General features: G+C 56.1%; 1 protein-coding gene across 4 annotated transcripts in view; it reads right to left on the bottom strand.

Annotated features, from left to right (window-relative positions):
- The window catches only part of HIP1R (huntingtin interacting protein 1 related), a 24,893-nt gene extending 5,563 nt beyond the window's left edge, over positions 1–19,330 (bottom strand). For 3 of the 4 annotated variants that reach the window (XR_001145922.1, XM_004690807.2, XM_012731004.1), the window contains exons 1-18: positions 19,187–19,330; positions 7,740–7,803; positions 7,217–7,359; positions 6,922–6,978; positions 5,938–6,018; positions 5,535–5,611; positions 5,196–5,257; positions 3,406–3,546; positions 2,699–2,756; positions 2,543–2,618; positions 2,252–2,392; positions 2,066–2,127; positions 1,829–1,901; positions 1,557–1,740; positions 1,389–1,477; positions 1,190–1,306; positions 995–1,096; positions 519–713 (exon numbers count right to left, since the gene is read on the bottom strand). Coding sequence is in view for 3 of the 4 variants with exons in the window: in XM_004690807.2 (XP_004690864.1) it covers positions 519–713; positions 995–1,096; positions 1,190–1,306; positions 1,389–1,477; positions 1,557–1,740; positions 1,829–1,901; positions 2,066–2,127; positions 2,252–2,392; positions 2,543–2,618; positions 2,699–2,756; positions 3,406–3,546; positions 5,196–5,257; positions 5,535–5,611; positions 5,938–6,018; positions 6,922–6,978; positions 7,217–7,359; positions 7,740–7,803; positions 19,187–19,279 (1,815 nt within the window). In the remaining variant the exon portion in view is untranslated. Of the gene's footprint in view, positions 1–518; positions 714–994; positions 1,097–1,189; positions 1,307–1,388; positions 1,478–1,556; positions 1,741–1,828; positions 1,902–2,065; positions 2,128–2,251; positions 2,393–2,542; positions 2,619–2,698; positions 2,757–3,405; positions 3,547–5,195; positions 5,258–5,534; positions 5,612–5,937; positions 6,019–6,921; positions 6,979–7,216; positions 7,360–7,739; positions 7,804–19,186 lie in introns of those variants that run through there. The other variant, XM_012731005.1, reaches the window with a different exon arrangement.

Here is a 19,330-nt window from a genome sequence, read left to right as displayed (position 1 = left end):
TGGTGAGAGGGCAAGGAAGCTGCGCTCATGGTACTGGTAGGGAATGTAAAGCACCACATTTAGAAGACATTTTGGCAAATCCTCTAAAGGCCAAACATCAAATTGCCATGTGCTGTAGCAATTCCAGTCCCAGGCACAGAACCAAAAGAGGGACACATGTGCCCGCCCACAAACCCTTGTGCATAAGTATCTAGAGCAGCAGCAGCCACATCAGCCAAAGAGCAGAGACCAGCCATGTCTGTCAGCCCATGGAAGGACAACCAAAGTGCTGGGCCCCAAAAAGGACAGACCCTGCAAGGGGAAAAAAGGGGTCTCATGGGCTCCACTCACTGGACATGTACTGCACAGACCACCCCATGTACAGCAGTTGCAGGGGCCATGGGGAAGGGTGTTCTGGAATGACAAGTGTTCTGGAAGCAGAGCATGTGCTTTTCTATAAACAAGACCTGGCTTGCTCACTCTCACAGGTCAGCTGTGTAGTGTGAAGGTTCTGGGGTGGCTGTGGTGGGGGCCACTACCTTGTGGGCCAGCTGCCCCTGCAGCTCACTCCTCTCCCGGGAGCTGCGTTGCTGTTCCTGGCTCAGCGCAGCCTCCTTCTCACGCACCAGGCTCTGGGCCTCCAGCAGGTCAGCCTCCCGCTGCCGCACAGCACTGCTCAGTACATCCTTCTCTGTGCTCAGCGCGTCCAGCCGTGAGCTTAGCTCCTGCCCGTTCTGTGGACACTTTGGCATGAGTGTCCAGGCCCCACCAGCCACCACCACCCCAAGTCTACAGCCAGCTCCTCAAGGTCATGCCTTCATGACGGCCAGTGCTGAGGGCTTCCTGAGGGCCAGGCCTAGTCTCCTGTTGCCCTGGTACTGGGCTAGAGCTGCACGCAAGACTGACAAGGCGCCTCTGACCAACCCAATGGCATTGAGGAGTGAGTGGCCTGGCTCACAGGAAGAAGCAGCCTGGCTCTTCTGCTCGCCACCCGGAGCCCCACTGGCCGCCACACCTGCTGCTCGCGGCCCAAGGCCTCCTGCACGCACACCAGCTCTCCCGCTTTGGCTGCCAGCTCCCGCTTGAGCTTTTCTAGCTGGTCGCTCTGTTCCTCCAGCTAGGACAAAGCAGCATGTCAGGGGGCATTGGGGCTGGGGCCAGGGCAAGGCCTGGGGTGGGAGCCCCAGGGCATGCAGGTAGGAAGACATACCTTCATCTCAGAGGCCCGTTTCACCTGCTCCATCTGGAAAGCCAGCTGCTCCTTCACCCGCGCCACCTCCTCCTGGCTCTGCTGTGTCACTGTCAGCTGCTTGGCTGTGTCTGCATTCTGGTGGAAGGATAGACTCAGACCACCGCTGGGCCCCTCCCGCAGCTCTGACCAGGGTGCTGCACACCCAGCTGCAGCCCACCTTCCTGAGCAGCTCTGCATGTGTGTTGATGAGCTCGCTGTGTTTCTCCTTCAGCCGGTTATAGCGGGCCTCCGTGGCACTGGCCTTCTCTGCAGCGAGAAGGTATGTGACTGGGGCCTGGAGCCACCAGCCTGCCGGGGCCCAGCCCCGCCTCTACCCCCGACCCACTCTCAGCCTCCTCGCGCAGGCCCTGGTTGCGTGCGCCTTCCTGTTGGGTGGCCCTCAGCTGGGCCAGCTCATGGCGCAGCTGCTCGTTGTCCACCAGGGCCTTCTGCTTCTGCTTCCGCTGCTCCTCCAACTCGGCCTCCAGCCCATTCACCTGGCCCTTTAGCTGTGAGATGTACCGCTGGGCCTGCAGTGGTGGCAAGGAAAAGGACAGGAGATGGGCCTGCCAGTGTGGGGGTTGCCATGCACCCCTACCCGCCTCCACCAGCTCTCACCTCCAGCTTGATTTTCTCTAGCTCGGCTCGTAGCATCTCCACCTCTCTCTTCAAGTTCTCGATCTGGAGGTCCCTGGGGAGAGAGGCAGGCGGGCAGGGATTTCTGAGGCCTGCACAGGGCTGAATCAAGTTTGCAAACCAGGCGCAGGTCAGGGAACTGGGTTGCTCTTGAGGCCCCTTGCGGCCAAGCTTGTGTCCCACCTACTGCAGTGGTGCCTACCTGCCCGGGACCCTCACCTGTCATCCTTCATGGAGCCATTGGGTGGTCCAAACGTCTGGTCAAAGAGGTCAGCCACTAACTGTCACAAAAAGGCTGTCAACTCCTGGCCCACCTCCTGGCTCTACAGTCCAGGAGAACAGGGCCCGCCAGCCACCCCCAACCCCCGCCCCTGCAGGATGGGGAGACAGGGAGTAGTGGCTCACCAATGGCTCCTCGGTGGGGGGGCCTGTGCTAATCTCAATGAGGTTCTCGGGCTCCTCATCCTCAGGTGCCTCCTCAGGGATCACCACAACGGGCTTGATGTGCTCAGCAAGCGCCGAGGCCCGCAGGAAGTTGGGTGGTCCCTGCAGGGGCCACAGGTGGGAGCCACGCAGTCACCAACCCTGCCCCCCATCTCCCCACCACCATACCCATCAGAGCTGGTGGGGTCTGCCAGGCAAGCAGGTCCTCGAATCCAGCAGACTGGGGTGAGTGCAGGGCTGTGTAGTGAGTACCTCAGGCAACCGGGGAATCTGGATGAGCCGCTTGAAGTACAGCATGTCCGAGGCTCTTCGGAAGAAGTTTCTGAGGCTGTGTGGAAAGATGAGGGTGGCATGGAGGAACCCCCCAGCAGGTGTGGCAGGGAGCCTTCCCACTGTGCCTGTAGGTACCTGTGAAACTGCTCGTGGAACCGGTCCCTGTGGCCTTGCAGGGTATCCGCCGGGAGACCTGGGGGCAGCACAGGTTCAGCGGGGCTCCCTCCACTCACGGTTTGCAGGTGTGACTCCCAGTCCACCCTTCTCTCCTGCCCACACCCATCCCCCACTATCTAGAAAGCAGCACAGATTACAGGTCATCTGCCACCTGGCAGGGGTCCCACCCATCCACTGGGAGGCCGAATCAAGGTCCCTGTGGTGAGCCTAGCTCTTGATTTTGTAGGGGGCAGAATGGGAAGCTGAGGACAGGACATGGTGAATGGGAAGAAGGTAGAATATGGACCTGCTCAGTGCATCTGGTGTATCTGCCACAGCTCATAAACAGCTTGTCTACCTCTGGCTGGTGATTTTCAAAGTGGGGTCTGAGATGTGGCCCTTTCACAGGGGCCACTGGGCCCAAACTCTCTGAACACTAGAGGGACATATTGTCTTTTAGCCTGGCACTGCAACAGCCACCCAGCGGGGCAGTTAAAAGGCTACAAGCACAGGCTCTGCCCCTCTCCTCACTAGAAGTCTGCTCTGGAAAATATTGATGTTTTGTAAAAGTTGTTAATGTAACAGACACAGAGGTTATCATTGCTGCTTCCAACTCATACACAAGTATCTCTGCAAGTTCTGTCTCCCCACCCGACAGGCACCCTCTGCCCCACCACAGTACGCACAGGCGTGAAGCTTGAACATGAGCTTGACTGTGTAGTGGTAGAGGTGGCTGCAGTCCTGGATGACCTGGATGAGCGGTGCGAGGCGGCACTGGCCTGAGGACATCTGGGAAACCGCGATGGCTGTATTGAGCTGCCGGAACACTGCCGAGGGGCAGGCGAAGCATGAGTGCAGGAGTGGGGACTGCAGCCCCAGAGCCGCTGAGCAACAGGGCAGAGTGTGTGTGGGGGATGGGGAGGGAGGGGCGGGCCGGAGGGAGGCAGGCCTGGGGCAGGGATGGAAGTGGGGGGATAGAAAGGGGATACTGCAGGTTGCAGTGCCTTTGGGGGCTGGTGTAAAGATGGCAGCAGCCTGCGGAGTCTGCCTGACCACTTCCAACTGGGCCGTGCACAGTGCCAGAGACCCATTCTCTAGATCTCAGGGGAGGCTGGAGGCTACATAACCCAAGGCCTCATTTTTAGCTATGGACACAGGCTGGATCCATTCACAGCAGTGAAGGGACAAGGACAACTCTGCAAATCCCAAGGGACCCTGGCACCTCAGCTGTACCGAGGCCAATCTCCCCAGCCCAACAACCAAGCCTTTTATCAGGAAAGGAATAAGCTGAGGCTTCCTCTTCTTGGGCAGGCAGCACCTCAGGGAGCCCATAGGAGGTCCAGAATGGGACCCCAAGCCTTGGGATGTGACTGTGTTGACCAGAGAATGCCTGGGAGGGATGGAGCTAAGTGCTCTCCCTAACTGTTAAAAAAATTAATTCTATCATTTAAGCACATTTTCCTTATGAAAAGTTAAAACACAAAAGCACTGCTTAGGTTCTAGACATATAAGTAAATATTCTGCACTGGCTTTATTCATTTGGTACAACTTTTTTCTAGCTCTCTCCCTGCCATGCAGATACACACACTGGCCGTCCTGAATCTCCCGCTATGCGTGCCCTTCTCCACCACAGCCACATCTTGGCATGTGGGCCTGGCACACCCTTCTTTGTGCTTCATGGAGACATCAGTGTCCCCTTCTGTACCCTCCTTCATGGGGACGCCCACAGGGCCTGGCCACTCGGCCCAGAAAAGCCCTGGGGAAGGAGGTGGCAGCTGCTGAGCAGACCTCTGCCCTGTGAGCAGCACGTTTCTGCTAGGATTAGGGCGCAGGCATGCCCCCAGCCCCAGGGCCTTGGCAGGCCCCCTCAAGCACAGAAGGTCCAGCTCCCAGCTGGCCACCGGACTAGCCCGGTCTGAGCCCAGAAGTGGGAACACCCAGAGGTTGCCTGGATCCACCACTTCCTAAATCTAGACTTTCCCATAAAAAGGCATTTAGTTTGCCTCTAGCCCTCCTGTGAGAACACTGAGTCACCCCCGAGTAGCTCTGAGGTTGCCGCCCATCACTTCTGCAGCTTGAGTTCCTGTCCAGCACTGCCAGGTTCCAGGCTGGGAAGTCCAGTATGACTCAGAAGCTTTTGACAGCAGAAATTGGGCAAGACTGCCCAACTACCCTCCTGGTGGGTAATGCTGATGCCTGAGGCAGAGCTCGGGTCAGGTCCCTAAAAAGGGTGTTCCCAGCAACCCCTGCTGCAGACCCTTCCAGCCCAGAGCGCTCAGGTAGGTTCTTTGTGGCAGCAACCCTGAACGTGGCCACCAAGGCCTGTATCCTTCAGGGTGAGAAAGGCTGTACTTTGGGGCCTGGTCTCCCAAGGGTAAGTGAAGCAGCCAGCTGGGCTGCCAGATCCCCCGCTCCGTCTTCCCACCTATAAGCTGAGTGCTCCCGCAGACCCCCATTGTCTCCTCAGGAGACTCACCTGATTCAGAAAGCTTCAGCTCACAGTCCATATAGTCAAACATCTCCACAGTAAGCTGGAAGCTATGGGAAGGGCGGGGAAAGGAGAGCAGGCAGAGGAGAGATGAGTGGGAGAAGTGGGGACATGCCCCATGGTCCTAAGGGAGCTCCAGGAGGAAGGAGGGAGCACAGGTCACACACAGGCCTTCGCTAGGGACAGACACCCAATTTGAAATCATCCCACTCCCTTCCCACTCATCTGCTGCAATACAATCTCTAACCCCGAAAGCCATGGAGCGCATTGGCCACAGGGAGCCTGGTATGGGTCACAAGGAGCAGCAGTGAGGCATGAGGGACTCACGTGTTGTTGACATCTGTGCCAGCTGCCTTCTCCAGCACCTCGTCTGTCACCTCCAAGCCTGCAGGAAACTGGGGATGCTGTGAAGAGGACACCCCCAGTCAACTGTGGCCCACATTAGCTCTGGCCAGTCATTTCTGATCCTTGAGGGGCAGAGGCAGGGAAGTCCCAGCCTGGGGAGCCACTATCTGCCTGGGGCCCAGCGAGGGACCCTGAGGACAGGAGAGATCAGGGAGGCAGACCTCCCAGCTGGCAGACACTGATGACTCCCCTGACCCTTGGGTGAGGCTCAAGGTTGTAAAAATGCAACTTCTGCATGCTGACTCTCCCCATCCCCACGCCCCTCAGGATGCCATGGAGGGTAAACCCAGAGCCCCTCCACCTCATGTCCTCCCAAAGCTGCTACCTTGACATGGAAGGAGATTTTGGTCAGTAAGAGTTTGGTGTAGACATTCACCAGCTGTCCGTACCGGTCATGCAAATGCCCCTGTGGAGACAGAAGCCCAAATCAGGCCCATGCCTGTGAACCAGCCCAGGAGTCCTGGGCCTGCTCCAGGCAAACCAACAAGTCCAGGTGACAGCTGCCAGGGGCCAGTCACTCCTTGACCCCAGACACAGGCTCAGCTCACTAGAGGTGGCTCACTCCCAGCCTGAGGGGCTGCCTATCTCCCCCTTTGGCCACAGCTCTTTTTAAATCTTACTCTTTGTCATTCTTGCCAAAGAAACTCTTGTGAGGAGAGGTCTGCCCCAGGGCCACAGGCCAGGTCCAAGGAGGGAGACTTTATTAAAATGCTGGTGGCTGCCAGGAAGGCACATTCCGATGGACATGGTGGACTCATCTGCCTAGCTTCCTCTGTTGCCCCTGTGGCCACACCACCTGGGCCTGTGTCTGCAAATGGCACCAGGGTGCCCTTTCCCTGTCTTCAGCGGCCATCCCTAAAATGCAGAGCGCTGGGCTGCTCTATCTCCAGAGGCCCTTTCTACTCAGGGACGTCTGGGTCTGGACGTCTTGGAGCAGCTCTAGAATACTAGCTCCCAGGGCTCTGAGACTTCACTGGGGGCCAGAAGCTTCTAGGGAGCTTGTTGAACGCAGATCCGAGGCCAAGATTCTAGAGCAGCTGGTCTGTGATCTCATAAGGGCACTAAGGGCCGCTGTGGACATGGTCCCTGGGTCAGGGTGGCCAGAGTCCCACACTCACAGGGATGAGGGTTTCTGCAGCTGCAGGACAGGCACTCGTGTATCTGCACCTTCTGGGCCAGAAGCACAGCTGCCCCTATAGCCACTCCAACCAGGACTTGGCCCCCCAGGTGCCCCGTCCCCACAGCCCTGGAACTTCCAGCACAGCTGCAGCTGGACCTGGGGGACAACCCCACCACCACCACCACCTACCCACAGATCTCCAATCTCCCGAATGTTGCTCCGGTACCGCTGGCAATCATGCAGCACCTGTGCACAGAGGGTGAGGGGTGGAGGAGGAAGTCTAGTACTTTGTGGGAGGGGCCCTGACACAGCCAAGGGCTGGGAGGGCCAGCTACAGCTGAGAGACAAAGTCTCAGGGAGCCTCTCATGTTAAGGAGCCCACCATGCCTGCCTAGGGGCCCAGCTCCCCAGACCCTGTGCTGTCCTGCAAGTCTGTCATGGGGTCGGGGGGACAGGACGAGGTCTGTGGGCAGTGGCTACTCACATGGGGGTGCCCATCTCGAAGGACCTTATGAAGGACATGGCAGAATTTCCAGCTGAGGATGGAGCTGCTGGCAAGAGGCAGACCGATGGCATAGGACCAGAAAGTGAAGGCGCCCTTCTCATGGTGAGTGCCCAGGATGATACCTGCCAGGGTCAAGGCCAAGTGCAGGAGCAGAGACGCAAGCATGGGAGTGTCAGCAAGAGCAGCTGAGGGAGAGGGCAGATGCCCCAGGAGGCCTCCCCCAAAGCCCTTTCCCTCTGTGGCCAAGCCCCATGACTGTCACTGGCCCAAAGGCCTAGGGAACACAGATGACCATCTGAGGTGGGGCTCAGGGCTGAGGGATGAGGCCAAGACCCCAAGAGGACATGCCCCATCGTGCTCCCTGTCTCCAGGAAGGTGGACTTTTTGAAACCCTAGTAGCTTCCCCGGGAAGATTCTGCTTCTCAGTCGCCCCCCACCAAGCACAAGCAGCATGGGCCAGGGCAGGGGGTGAGGGGTGGGCGCAAGTCACAGGGAAGGATACGGCGGGCATGCTTCTCCTTCACAGGGGCCTCCTGGGTGTTGATGGCTTTGCTGATGCTGATGGCCTGTGGGGACGGAGGTGGAGATCAGACACCTGCTGGGCAGCCTTGCCCTGGTGAGGCCACACTAATGGGCACTGATAGGACTTGCTCTGCCTGCCAGCTAAAGGGACGGGAGAGCTGAGGGAAAACAAGGCTCTGTTGACAAAGCAACCAAGCCTTAAAGACTGTCCTTTCCCTTGGTCTGTGCAGCTCACATTGCAGCTAACACCCCACAGCCACAAGCCCCAGGAGTGCCCAACTTCTGGGAGGAGGTCCCCTGGATCTGCAGGGGACTATCCCTGGGTTGAAGCCCCCAAGTGCTTTGCTCTCCCTGGAAGGTGTGGGCCCCTGGGCCCAGGGGAATGGCAGGTCACGACAGCACACCAGGGCCTCCCCCATCCTGTCTCTGCAGGGCCAAGTGGCTGGGCTCCAGGCCTCATGTCCTCCCCACCTTACTAGGGGCAGCGCCTACACAGTCAGTCTGGGTAACAGAAAATCTCTCAGCTGGGTGCCTCTCTCCTGGCAGAAGCACTGCCCCCTACCCACACAGATGTCTCTCAGCCCCACAGTGACAGTGGCAGTGGTGGGGTCAGAGGGGGGTCTGCTCAGCACAGCAGCTGCTGCCACAAAGGGCCTGAGCAGAAGTGAGCTCTTCCTGCCTGAAGGTTCTCCCCCTTAACAGCTGGAGACCTTTGTTTAATGCCTCCTCTTCCAAGGAGGCCTCCTAGATGTGACTACCTCTTCAACAAAAGCTCAGGATGCTTACTGTTACCCCAGCAGCCCATTCACCAGGAACCCAGCCCCAGATTTTCTTTTCTTTTTAAGATTATTTGTACGCATACAGAAATGGGGTACAAACCAAAGGTGCAAGATGGTGAGAGGCTTCACCAGAGACAGAGTGGGGATCAGAACAGGCAGATCAACAAAGTACACTGCTGAGGGGAGCAGCGGGCGGGTTTGGAGAGGTCTGCCGCGCCATGTGGATCACCTCCGGGGCAGGGATCAAACTCCCACTGAAGCGGCTGTGGCTAGCTTGCAGTGCTGCATTCTTACCCTCTGCACCACTAGGGAGGGCCCCAGCACCAGATTTTATCTGTTTTACTTCTCCCCTTGGGGACAGGTCCTATAAACCTCTGCTCTTCTGTCCACCATTGGAGCCAGTTGTGTCAGTGTGTGGATTGAGGACGCTACCTGTGCCACTGATGGGAGGAGGAGACAGGGTGCTGGCCCCTGTCCCTGCAAGTCCTCAGCCATGGCCCATGCTGCCTGCCTCTAGGACCCCAGAGAGTGGTGCAGGCTGACCGGGGTTCAAGGTGCTGCACACTCACCCTGTAGCCCTCGCCACCATCATACATACAGCAAGCAGCCCAGGGCAGTGCCGGGCATGCTCCCCTCAGAGGCCCTGACGCATTTACCTTTGGCATCTGAACAAGAGTGTCCGCCCTGCCTGGCAAAGAGGAGACTTTATTCATTTACCGATCTACTGGGACCTGACTTTGGATCTACTGGGCAAGGCTGAGAGAGTTTCTGTTGGCAAGCCCACTGGTGTGAAGGCAGTCCTTTCTGAGTAGATGGCAGTCCCAGGAACTGAGGGCAAGGCTGGCCAGGGAGCAGGCGGACCTCCTTTCACACACAGTGCCCACTGTGACCCACTCATGGGGGTGTAGGGAGTCCCAGGGCTGTGGCCACACATCATACTGGACCCCTAGGGAATACCAGCCCATGGTCAAGGTTGGGCCAGAAGGGCTTCCCCATCTCCTGAGTACAGGCATGCTCAGGCTTTTTATTCTAGAAGACCTCATAAGCCAGGGGAAGGCTCCTGTGTCTGCCAGACCCTGCCAGCACCACCTCCCCGAGAAGACACACTTCACCAAGTGTCACTGAGCAGCCTCAGGAGAAGCTAGGATACCACCCCCACCCCCACAGGGCAACCCCCTGCAGGGCCTCTGCATGCAGTGGCCACAGCCTCACAACCCAGCCTCCTGTGCCAGGCACAGACAACACACCTCTCAGCAACAGACCCATGAAGTGGCTGAGCCCACCTTCCCAGTGAGGAAATAGACAGAGGTCAGCATGCTTGTCTGTACAGCTAGCAGGGCAGAGCCAGGTCTAGCTGGCCCCACTGCCCTCTAACTGCCCAGTCACCTCTTCCCTGCACATGTGGCACAGCACCTGGGCTAGGGCTGCCCCCCAGCAGCTGCTGGCAGCAAGCAGTAGCTAAGCAGAAGCATCTGTCTCCAGGGTATGTAAACCGGTTGTCCAGCTGCCCCATACCTGAGCTGTCTCCTATAACAATTGCCAGCTGGTTCGGCCTGGTCCAGAAGATTCCAGGTAGGAGCAGAGCACCTGTTCTCTGAGTCCCTGAGCAGGCCCAGGTGGCTGGCTGCAGACTGAGCCAGGGCAGACCCCAAGAGGGGGCTGCACACAAACTCCTCTCCCTCCTGGAGGCCCCCTTTCTCCTTGGGGCCTGCAGCTGGAGAGCAGCAGTGGAGACACAGCCTACAGGGATGGGTTGGCTGGGGCCCAGCTAGGGGAGGACGGGAGCACTGCTCAGCTGTGCCAAGGTCAAGCACGCCTACCTCCTGGCCCATGGCACAGGGCTTTTCCTTCCTTGTTGGTCCAAACTATACTGAGTCATCTCCCAGAAGGGCATCACTTGGGGTCTGTCACCTCCTACTGCAACCCTATTTAAATCTCTGTAGCTGCACACTTCTCTGACAGCAAAGTGCACTCCTTGTTTGACTGTTACTTACCTCTCCCACCAAATGTCAGGCCATGAGGGAAGCTGCTCCCCACCAATCCACCCCAGAATGTGGGAGACTTTTTTCAAAGCAGTAAGGGAGGCTCAGGGAACCAGTGAGATGTGGTGACACGGGGATAGCCGCCCCCATCGCCCACTCAAGGCCACTGCTTCCCAGGCTGGCGGAGGAACACAGTGCCGTTGTATGCAGGGTGCAGATGTGTGGCCAGCCCGCCTGACAAGGAGGCACAGTGCTCATACAGAGGGCATCTGTGGCCACTTCACAGGGCCCCACTTTTCCTACCAGGCGCAGCAGCCAGCCTCGTCCCAGGAGGGGACATCAGGCTAGGATCCTGGCCACTGTTCTCTGAGCAAGCAGCACCAGCTTTGGAGTTTAGACCCAGGCCAGCCTCTGTGGCTCCTCTCACCCTCAGTGACTGGGTGAGAGGGAAGATAAGGGGACCCCAGGAGCACAGTGCACGTTCTCCCCAGGCAGGAAGGAGATTCCTTCTACCCGCTACCTCCTTGGTCCAGAACTGTTCCAGTAGCTCTGACAACAGCCCACTGATTCCCTTCCAGCCTACTGGGTCATTAACCATAGAGGGAACCTTCCAAAAGCAAGCTTTGAGTGGAAGGGTTCAACTAAGAAGTTTGGTTGTCAGGACAGAAAGCCCAAAGCTGTGAGAGGACTCTGGGAAGAGAAGGGTGGCTGGCAGGGCCTTTGGAATCAGTCTGCCTGCCTGACTCCTGGAGAGAAAGGCGCCTCCAGGCTGAAGGGAGCTTCTGAACATAGGCAGGGATGTGATCTAGTGACTATAGTGAGTTTTTTTAGCAGCAGAGAGACTCTTGGAAATCTGAATGTGGGACATGTGTACAGAGCAATGGGTAGGCAGGATAAGCTTCTTAGCCAGGGCAGGTGACCGGCCAGTTTCCCTGGCATTGACCCCTCCAAGCTCCACGCCTGTCACACCCAGCCCAGCATGGAGGTGCTGATCCCCTAAAGCATGAAAGAGTCAGCCCTGGTGGTCTGTTGCTCTGGAGACACAGCAGGCCAGCACAGAGGAGCTAAAAGGCAGTGCATCACAGGCCACAGGGCCAGCCACCAGTCTCCATAACTTAATGACATTGGACAACTTACTGACTCCGTGCCAGATACCAGGCAACACTGCACTGTGTTATCTCACGTTATCTCTGAGTTACTCTGGAGGTTGGCAGATGAGGAAACTGAGACTCGAGGTTAATCACTTGCCTGAGGTCATCACAACAAGTGTCCCAGCGCTTCAGCTCTGTGAGCCTGTTCTAAGCACCTCATCCTACTAATTGGCCCAGCAATGGCCCAAGAGGGCCCTGAGCCCTGCAGCCCCCGCCCACCCTGACTGAGGAGGAAAGGGGACAGCAAATGCTTGGATACTGACATCCTTCTCTGTCCCACCCAAGAGCCCCCTCACAGAAGGCCTGGTCTGGCTCTACATCTGAACACAAATCCTGGGTCAGGGACCTGTTCAGACCATGGCTCACTAGGAAGTGTGTGGGGCAACTCCCGTTCCCCCATTCCTTCAGCTGAGGGCACCCAACCTGACCCTGGCCTTATCTCAGCTCCCTCACTGGGCAGCTGCTCTCAGCCAGGATAGAGCCCTTGGGAGACCACTTGTTGGAGCTCAACAGAGCCTAAGTCCTCAGGACACACCTGCTCCCACTAACATCAGCAGCTCCGGCCCTCCTGGGAAGTGACAGCCTCAGCAAGGGGTGAGTGCTGAGTGACCACAGGGGCAATGTTTGTTATCTGAAACCATCTTGTCTACCGTTTATTCTCTTACCCCTCCCTGAGCAAAGGGATCTTTGTCCTAGGCTCCCTGCTGCATCTCTAGAATGCAAACCCATGGCTGGCAGTTAGTCGTTAATGGCTGAATGAAAGTGCAGAATGTGACTGAATGAAAGTTCTTTCAGATATCAGCACTGGGTATATCCAAAGCAGTGAGTGTCTCTCTCTAGCTAGTATTTAACCACTGGAGTAAAATAGTAAAAGCAACTCAAACAATTTCTATTTTTAAATCAACCCAGAAATGAATCAGACTTAAGCCTCCTTGTGTCGTTATCATGATATTTAATAGCTGCACTCAGCAGGACAAAAACATCCTTCAGAGAGGCAGGGTGCAGGCACTGGCAGAAAAGGGGTATTTTCCTCTAGCCTTTCCAAAGAGTTGTTTGAAACAGAGTGATCTCATTCAAAGGCTTTTGCCACCTCAAAGGCCACTGATGAAAGCAAACACAGGACTCTATACTAGGGAGCAGCTAGGATGTGGTCACATGCAAAGGGAGGAGGCGCCTGGGCCTGAGGTCTGCAGCCCCATCCACTGCAGCAGTCAGGAAGTCAGCAGGGCCACGCCTGCCTGCCTCACTCGCCTGCCACTTCATTCATACCCTGGCCCCAGGCCTCTCAATCAGCTTAGTGTTTGTGAAAGTGGCAGGCCCTGCTGCAGCCGCCTGCCCGTGGAGGCGTCTCCCTCTGACCAGGATGCAGTTCACAAGTGGCAGCTTGACCCACGAGGAAAGCCTGAGTTCCGGCTCTGCTGGCCTCTTCTGGAGTGGACAGGCAGCCAACCCGTGCAGTTTGATTCCTTGGCTCCAGTGACATCACTGCACAGACCTGTCTGTCCTATGAGCCAGGGGGCTGAGTCACTCCCTGGCAGGCTGGCCTATTGCAGTGTGAAGACGGTTTATTTCAGCAAGGAGAAAACAAAACCACCTCAACTAAACTTTTCTCCATTGGCTCAGTCTCTCCCTGAAGTGGGTGCCTCACCTTGAGGATGGCAACAATGAGGGGTAACTGACCCTCAGGTGGTGTCCATCCCCTCAGTGTTCACACAGTATCATGTGACCCCAGATGCCAATATATAGGAGGAACCAAAGCCCTCTGTGCCTGAGGATCTTAGGGCTCAGTGGGGAGTGCTCAGGGATACTGGGGGCAGGCAATGCAGTCCTTTCTCTCGTGGTCATCCCTAGAGCTAAACGATGCCCATGTGGCCTCTGTCCATCTCACTGGCTGTGCTGGTCCCGCCGCAGGGTACCCAAGACAGAAAGGTGGCATGAGTGAAGTCATGGGAATGAGGGCGCAGGAGGCTGGAGCAGGAGGAAAGCAGCAAGGTGATATCTCAGTCCACCTAGAACTAAGGGGGGTGTCACCGAAGCACAGACAGGATGGCAGGGGTGAGATGGTCTCAGCTGAGTGTCTCAGGTTAGGTGGCTGTTTCCCTGTCCCTCAGCCAAGCAGGTCTACACTTGACTCCAGAATGTCAACTCTGCATGCTGGAATGAGTGGTCAGTGGAGTTTCATTCACAAAGGCCCTGGCCCGAAGGCAAGGTCAGAAGAGTAGACACACCTGCCAAGAAGCCATGAACTAGCTTCCCCGCACCTGCCTGGGCTTTTCCCAACCATCTTCCCAGAGGAGGTGCCACCTGTGAACAGGGCCTGCTGTCCAGAGGGGAGAGGCCAGTGTCAGGAATGTGAGCATCTGCAGACTCACCCTCCCAGGAAGGGGCTGCTTCACACCCCGCCCCCACCTCCAAACAGTTCCAGATCCCACTGTCCATGTTGACAGATGGCTGAGTCAGGGCACAGAGAACCTGAGAGGAACAGTGTTTTCAGGTCCTCAGCCCAACCTACTCCCTGTGCACCCACAACAGCCGACACACAGCCTTCCCTTGAAGATGAGGTCCTGACAAGCATACCCTGGGCCCAGGGCAGCTGAGGTGGGGCCTGCTCCTGACTGCTCTGCCACATAGTACACTTACCCATCTCTCACACATGCCACTGAAATGAATGGCACCCCAAAGCACCAGAACAAGACAGTGAATGATCCTCAGAAAGGTGCATGGGGCAAAGTGCATCAGAGATGGGAAGGGGGAACTAGCAACACACTTCACGTAGTCTGGCCCAAGAGGTCGCTTCACTTACCCTTGGGGAAGCCCCAGGGTTCTGGCAGCCCAGGGCCAGGAAGTAAACTGCATGCCTGAGCATCACCAAGCAGAGGGTACCCTGGCGTGAAAGAGCAGTGACCTGTGGCAGGAAGGCACAGCTGCCACCCCTGCCCAACCAGCTGGCTGGGACTACAGTGGCGGGGGAGGGGCAAGGGGCACTTGTCTGGGTGCTGGGACCTGGGCTCTTCTCCCTTGCTGAAAGCCTAGTCTGCCTAGTCTGCACCCGGTGCCTGCAGGTGGGGATATGGTGGAGAGAAGACCCACCCGCCCCTAACAGGGGCAAGGGGAGGGGGGCTACAGTTGACTCCTTTGACTGGGTTGAGCAGAACCAGTGTTTAAAGAGTTCTAAAATGCAGGAGCTGGGAAATAATTTGGGGTCAATATTTAAATGAGGCCCGGAAAGGAGTTAGTGCCTCCAGGTGTTAGAATCCTCAGCGCTTAGCATGAAGATGAGGCGGGCAGAGGTGTGACCTGCACAAGTGTCCTGCACACCTGAGAAGCAAAGATGGGAGCAGCATGCCAGGCCCACACACTGCACCTTAGGAACAGCTTTAAGACCAGAAACTCATTCTGTCCCAAGCACCTGCCTATATCCTGCCTTTAATAATGAGATGTACAAAATTCTTGGCTGGGAACTTAACATAAGCCGTTCCCAGGGCTCTCCCCAGACCAACCCCTCCCAAGGCTCTAGCACCTGCAAAGACGCTGACCAAAGTGCCCTGGTTGCTCCCAATATGTGCCCAGAAGGCTGTGGCTTCTGAGCACGTACAACTGTGAGCCCTGGCTGCTGGGTGTGGGCAAGAACACACCCATGACGTCACACTGAAGCAGTGTGAATAAACCATCAAATGTACCTCATGTACTTCTGCTCACTTTTCAGCGTGGTTGCTGGGAAAGCTAAAGTGACCCTTATGACTCCAGCTGTTTCTATTGGATGGCGAGGCTCTAACACGACCCGGGGCTGGGAAGTCTCAGCCTTCAAGGTGTACTGAAAGGATGTGTTACTGCCTTGGAGAACTGGTTTCTGGACAATTTTCTCCATGGTTTGTCCCACAAGAACACCAACTTGGGGTGTGGTACCTCTGCCACCCCTACATAGCCTTGAGCATGGCCCTCTCCTTAGAACACCAGTGGGCTTTCTCTTGCCATGATCTGCTCTGGGGCTGGATTTCTACATCTCACAGGGAAGCAGAGCTGAGAGGGGCAAAGGAGAAAAGGAAAAAGCAGGCCTGGATTTAGCATTTCAGACTCTCCTCTCAGTTGAGTCCATCTCCAGAATGTACCCTGATGATGATGGGCCTCCTTTCCAGAGGGAAAGTTCTCCTACTTGAGAACTCCTACTTGAAAGCTGCTCTGGGGCGGGCCAGGGAGGGGAGGTAGTGGCAGTGGACACTGTGCACGGGTCTTGCGTTTTGTGCACACTGTAACAAATCACCTTCAACACAGTGGTGTAAAGCCAGACTGATGTGTCCATTACTTTACAGCCCTAGAGGTCAGAAGTCCAAAATGGTTTGATGGGGTCAAAGTCAACACATGGGCAGGCCCGTGTTTCTCTCCAGAGGCTCCACAGGAGAACCTCTGTCCTGTCCCTTTTCAACTTTTAGAGGGAGGATGCCTGTGTTATTTGACCAGCAGCCCCTGCCTGGTCAGCAGAGGACAGTGGAGTCTTCCTCAAAAGGCATCTCTGGTCACCTCGCCTTCCAGTTAAAGGCCCTGTGCTCATACTGGACTCACCTGTATAACCCCAGCTCAGTGCCATATTTTTTATTTTTAAAGATGTATTTATTTATGCACACAGAACTGAGGCACAGGCCAGAGGTGTAGGAGTGGTAAGGGGATTCACCAGAGACAGAGTGGGGAGCAGAACAGGCCGACTGACGAAGTACACTGCTCAGGGGAGCAGCAGACCAGTCAGGAGAGGTCTGCCGAGCCATGTGGGTCACCTCCAGGGCCAGAGATCTAACAAGCACTGAGCAGCTGCAGTGCTGTTGTGCCACTAGGGAGGTCCCCAATGCCCTATTTTAAGGTCAACTGATTAGCATTTCCTTAAGTATTATAACATTCACAGGTCCTAGCAATTAGGACATGATGATGTCTTTGAGGGGCCATTACTCAGCCTTCCTCTCTGTACCTCCAAACAATCCTAACTATGAGCTGGAGGAAACGATCTCTATTTTACAGACAACTATCTATTTTTTTTCAGGAGTTAAATCATTTGCTAGGGACCCAGGCCAAAACGTGGTGTCTCTCTACAAAGGCCTCATGAGCCTATACCATGTTTTTAAAGGTACAGGGTACAGTTCACAGTGCAGGTGTACTGTATCCTGGAGTCAGGAAATTACAATAAAAAGCCAATACTACTTTATCACCTCCATTTTTGAAAAGGAATTTTTAACCAACAAAGGGGCTAAAGTGACAGGGACAAATAGACTAGCTGTGTGAAACCCCCGCGCCCCCACAACTACAAACACTCACATGTGCAATAGTCACAAGTACCAGCCAGCTATCCAGAGGCAGGAAGCATGACTGCCCTTATACTTTTTGGTAATAGGTAGGAGGGAGACCTTTGCAAAACAGGGTGTGGCCTGTCAAGAAAGCTAACAAGGAAGCATTTTTCCTGCTCCTGATACAGGAGTCCAAAAGCAAAGGCAGGGCTGGCTGGATTGGCTGGTGGGATTTAGATTCTATGCAAACCAGAGTGTGGCTGAACACCCCAGCGAAGGATGGAAGCAGCAGATCCCAAAGATGCCTCAGGGTCTGTGGACTCCAAGCACTGTTTTCGGTTCAGGAGACATGTAAGCAGCAGCCTCAGCTCTCATCTCCTTTCCACTAGCGGGGCCTGGCCAGCAGCTCACTGGATATTTCTGGGAGTGAGCTAATTAAGAATTAATAATGTACCACCTTATTCTGACTTCTCTCAATAAAGTCACACTGAAGACAAACAAACCCAGGCAGTGGACCAAAACTTCATCTTTCCAGAAGGGCCCTGGAATGGGGAGATCTAGAGTTTTGCCCATTAAATCCTCTCAGTTCCTGAGAAAAACCCAGCAGGCAAAACAAACCAAAACAAAGCCTTCTTATTGACTAGACTAATAACTAAAATGCAGCCCTCTATCAGGCTCTCTGTCACATTCAAGAAAGTTGCCCTTCACTTATAACAACTTACAAGCAAGGTCAAAAAACCTTCTGCCCTGTAAACTCTATCTCTTCTGTGCAGCAATCAGACCTTTTAGACCTCCTCTGAACCACAGGGGGGAAAAGATTTAAGTCAGAGAATAAAAAATACTTCTGACAATATCCAGATTCTCTCTGCTGATTAAATTCTCTTCATCCTTCTGTAGGTTCCTGGAACAGTTAATTACATGTAAAAAGTGGCTTTAAATGCCAGGTGGAAATAGTGGCACAGATGACCAGGTGATGGTGATGATCACAAGGATACAGTTGCAGCCAGGCTGATACTAGCACCTGACTTTCCTTAACACCTTGATGTCCTGAGGTTTTATCTGCTTTTCACTGTCACTCGCTAGCACAAAGGTCAGACAATGCCCTGCATTTTCCTGTATTTCAAAATGAAAGTTATACACTGCCTGTGCTAACTTGATTTAAAAGCCACCACAGAAGTCACTGCTCTCTGCAGGGACAGCTGTTAATGGCAGCCACAATGACACCTGACTGGAGAGGGAAGGGTCCTAAAGTAAAAATTTTTCTGCTATTTCATTCTAGGTTGACTTGTTTTGGTGAATATACTTGTATGCTCCCCTCACTCCCTAATCACCCAGGAAATCTCAGTGCTTGTAAAATAAAAAAGGAACAGAAACAGCAGGACCTGCATGATGGTTGTTCAGCAGGACACAGTACAAAACACATCGCGCCATTATCCAATTTTGAAAATAACCCTCCCACCACAGGCCATCCTCCGCAAGAGATGCCGGCGCGTGGGAAGTGCAGGAAGGGAGCCCCAGGAAGTTTCTGTCAGGCGCTGGCATTTAATAAGGGGGTGTGAACCTATTTATATGTGGGCCAGCGCTGGGGCAAACAAGTCTGGCTACATACGTGAAACTTCGCGCCCAGCAAATAATAAGGTATTGTGCGGCCGTGGAAAACAGCTCAGGAGAAAAGGAAACAGGGAGTTTCCTTTAAGGAAATGCACTGCTTCCCCGAGGTGAGAGTGCCAGAGCCCGCGGGAGCGGAACTGCACGAGGGGCCGAGCAGGGACATAGCCGGGCCCCGCGCACACCTGGGGCCCCGCCGCCTCCGGCCCGCGCCCCTGCGCCCTCCGCCACCTCGGCGTCCGACTTCCGGACCCCCAGCGGTCCCCGTGGCCGTCGTGGCTTCCCTCCACCTGGGTCGCTCCCCACCTGGGTCCCGGGCTGCCTCGGTGCCCACCACTTGGGTCCCTCTCCACCTGAGTCCTCGGCCACCTGAGTCCTCGGCCACCTGGCTCCCCGGTCACCTCGGTCCTCGGCCACCTCCAGCACCGAGCGCGCTTCCGGTTCACCTGCGCGCCGCGGGCTCGGGCGGCGGAGGCCCGGGAGCGAGGCGGCGGGGAGCGAGGAGGTTGTCGGACTGGGGTGTGGGGTCCTCATAGCCCCGGGAGCGCGGGAGACTGGAGCGGCCGGGTCCCAGAGGTGCGAGTGTGAGGGGTCAGGGAGAGGACGCCGCCCGCCCGCCCGCGGCCCCGCCGCTCGCCTGGGTCTTGTCGAACTGCTCGCGCTCGGCCTCCAGGCTGTGGCCCGGCCTCCGGCTCAGCACCCGCGCCGGCACGTTCTTGATGCTGTTCATCCTGCCGCCACCGCCGCCTGCGCTCCCGGCCGGGATCGGAGCGACTGAGCG

Source organism: Condylura cristata, unplaced genomic scaffold (genome assembly GCF_000260355.1).
Source record: "Condylura cristata isolate star-nosed mole 26May11 unplaced genomic scaffold, ConCri1.0 scaffold00029, whole genome shotgun sequence".
In the NCBI taxonomy this organism is placed as follows: domain Eukaryota; kingdom Metazoa; phylum Chordata; class Mammalia; order Eulipotyphla; family Talpidae; genus Condylura; species Condylura cristata.
This window is presented reverse-complemented; position numbering and strand designations above follow the sequence as displayed.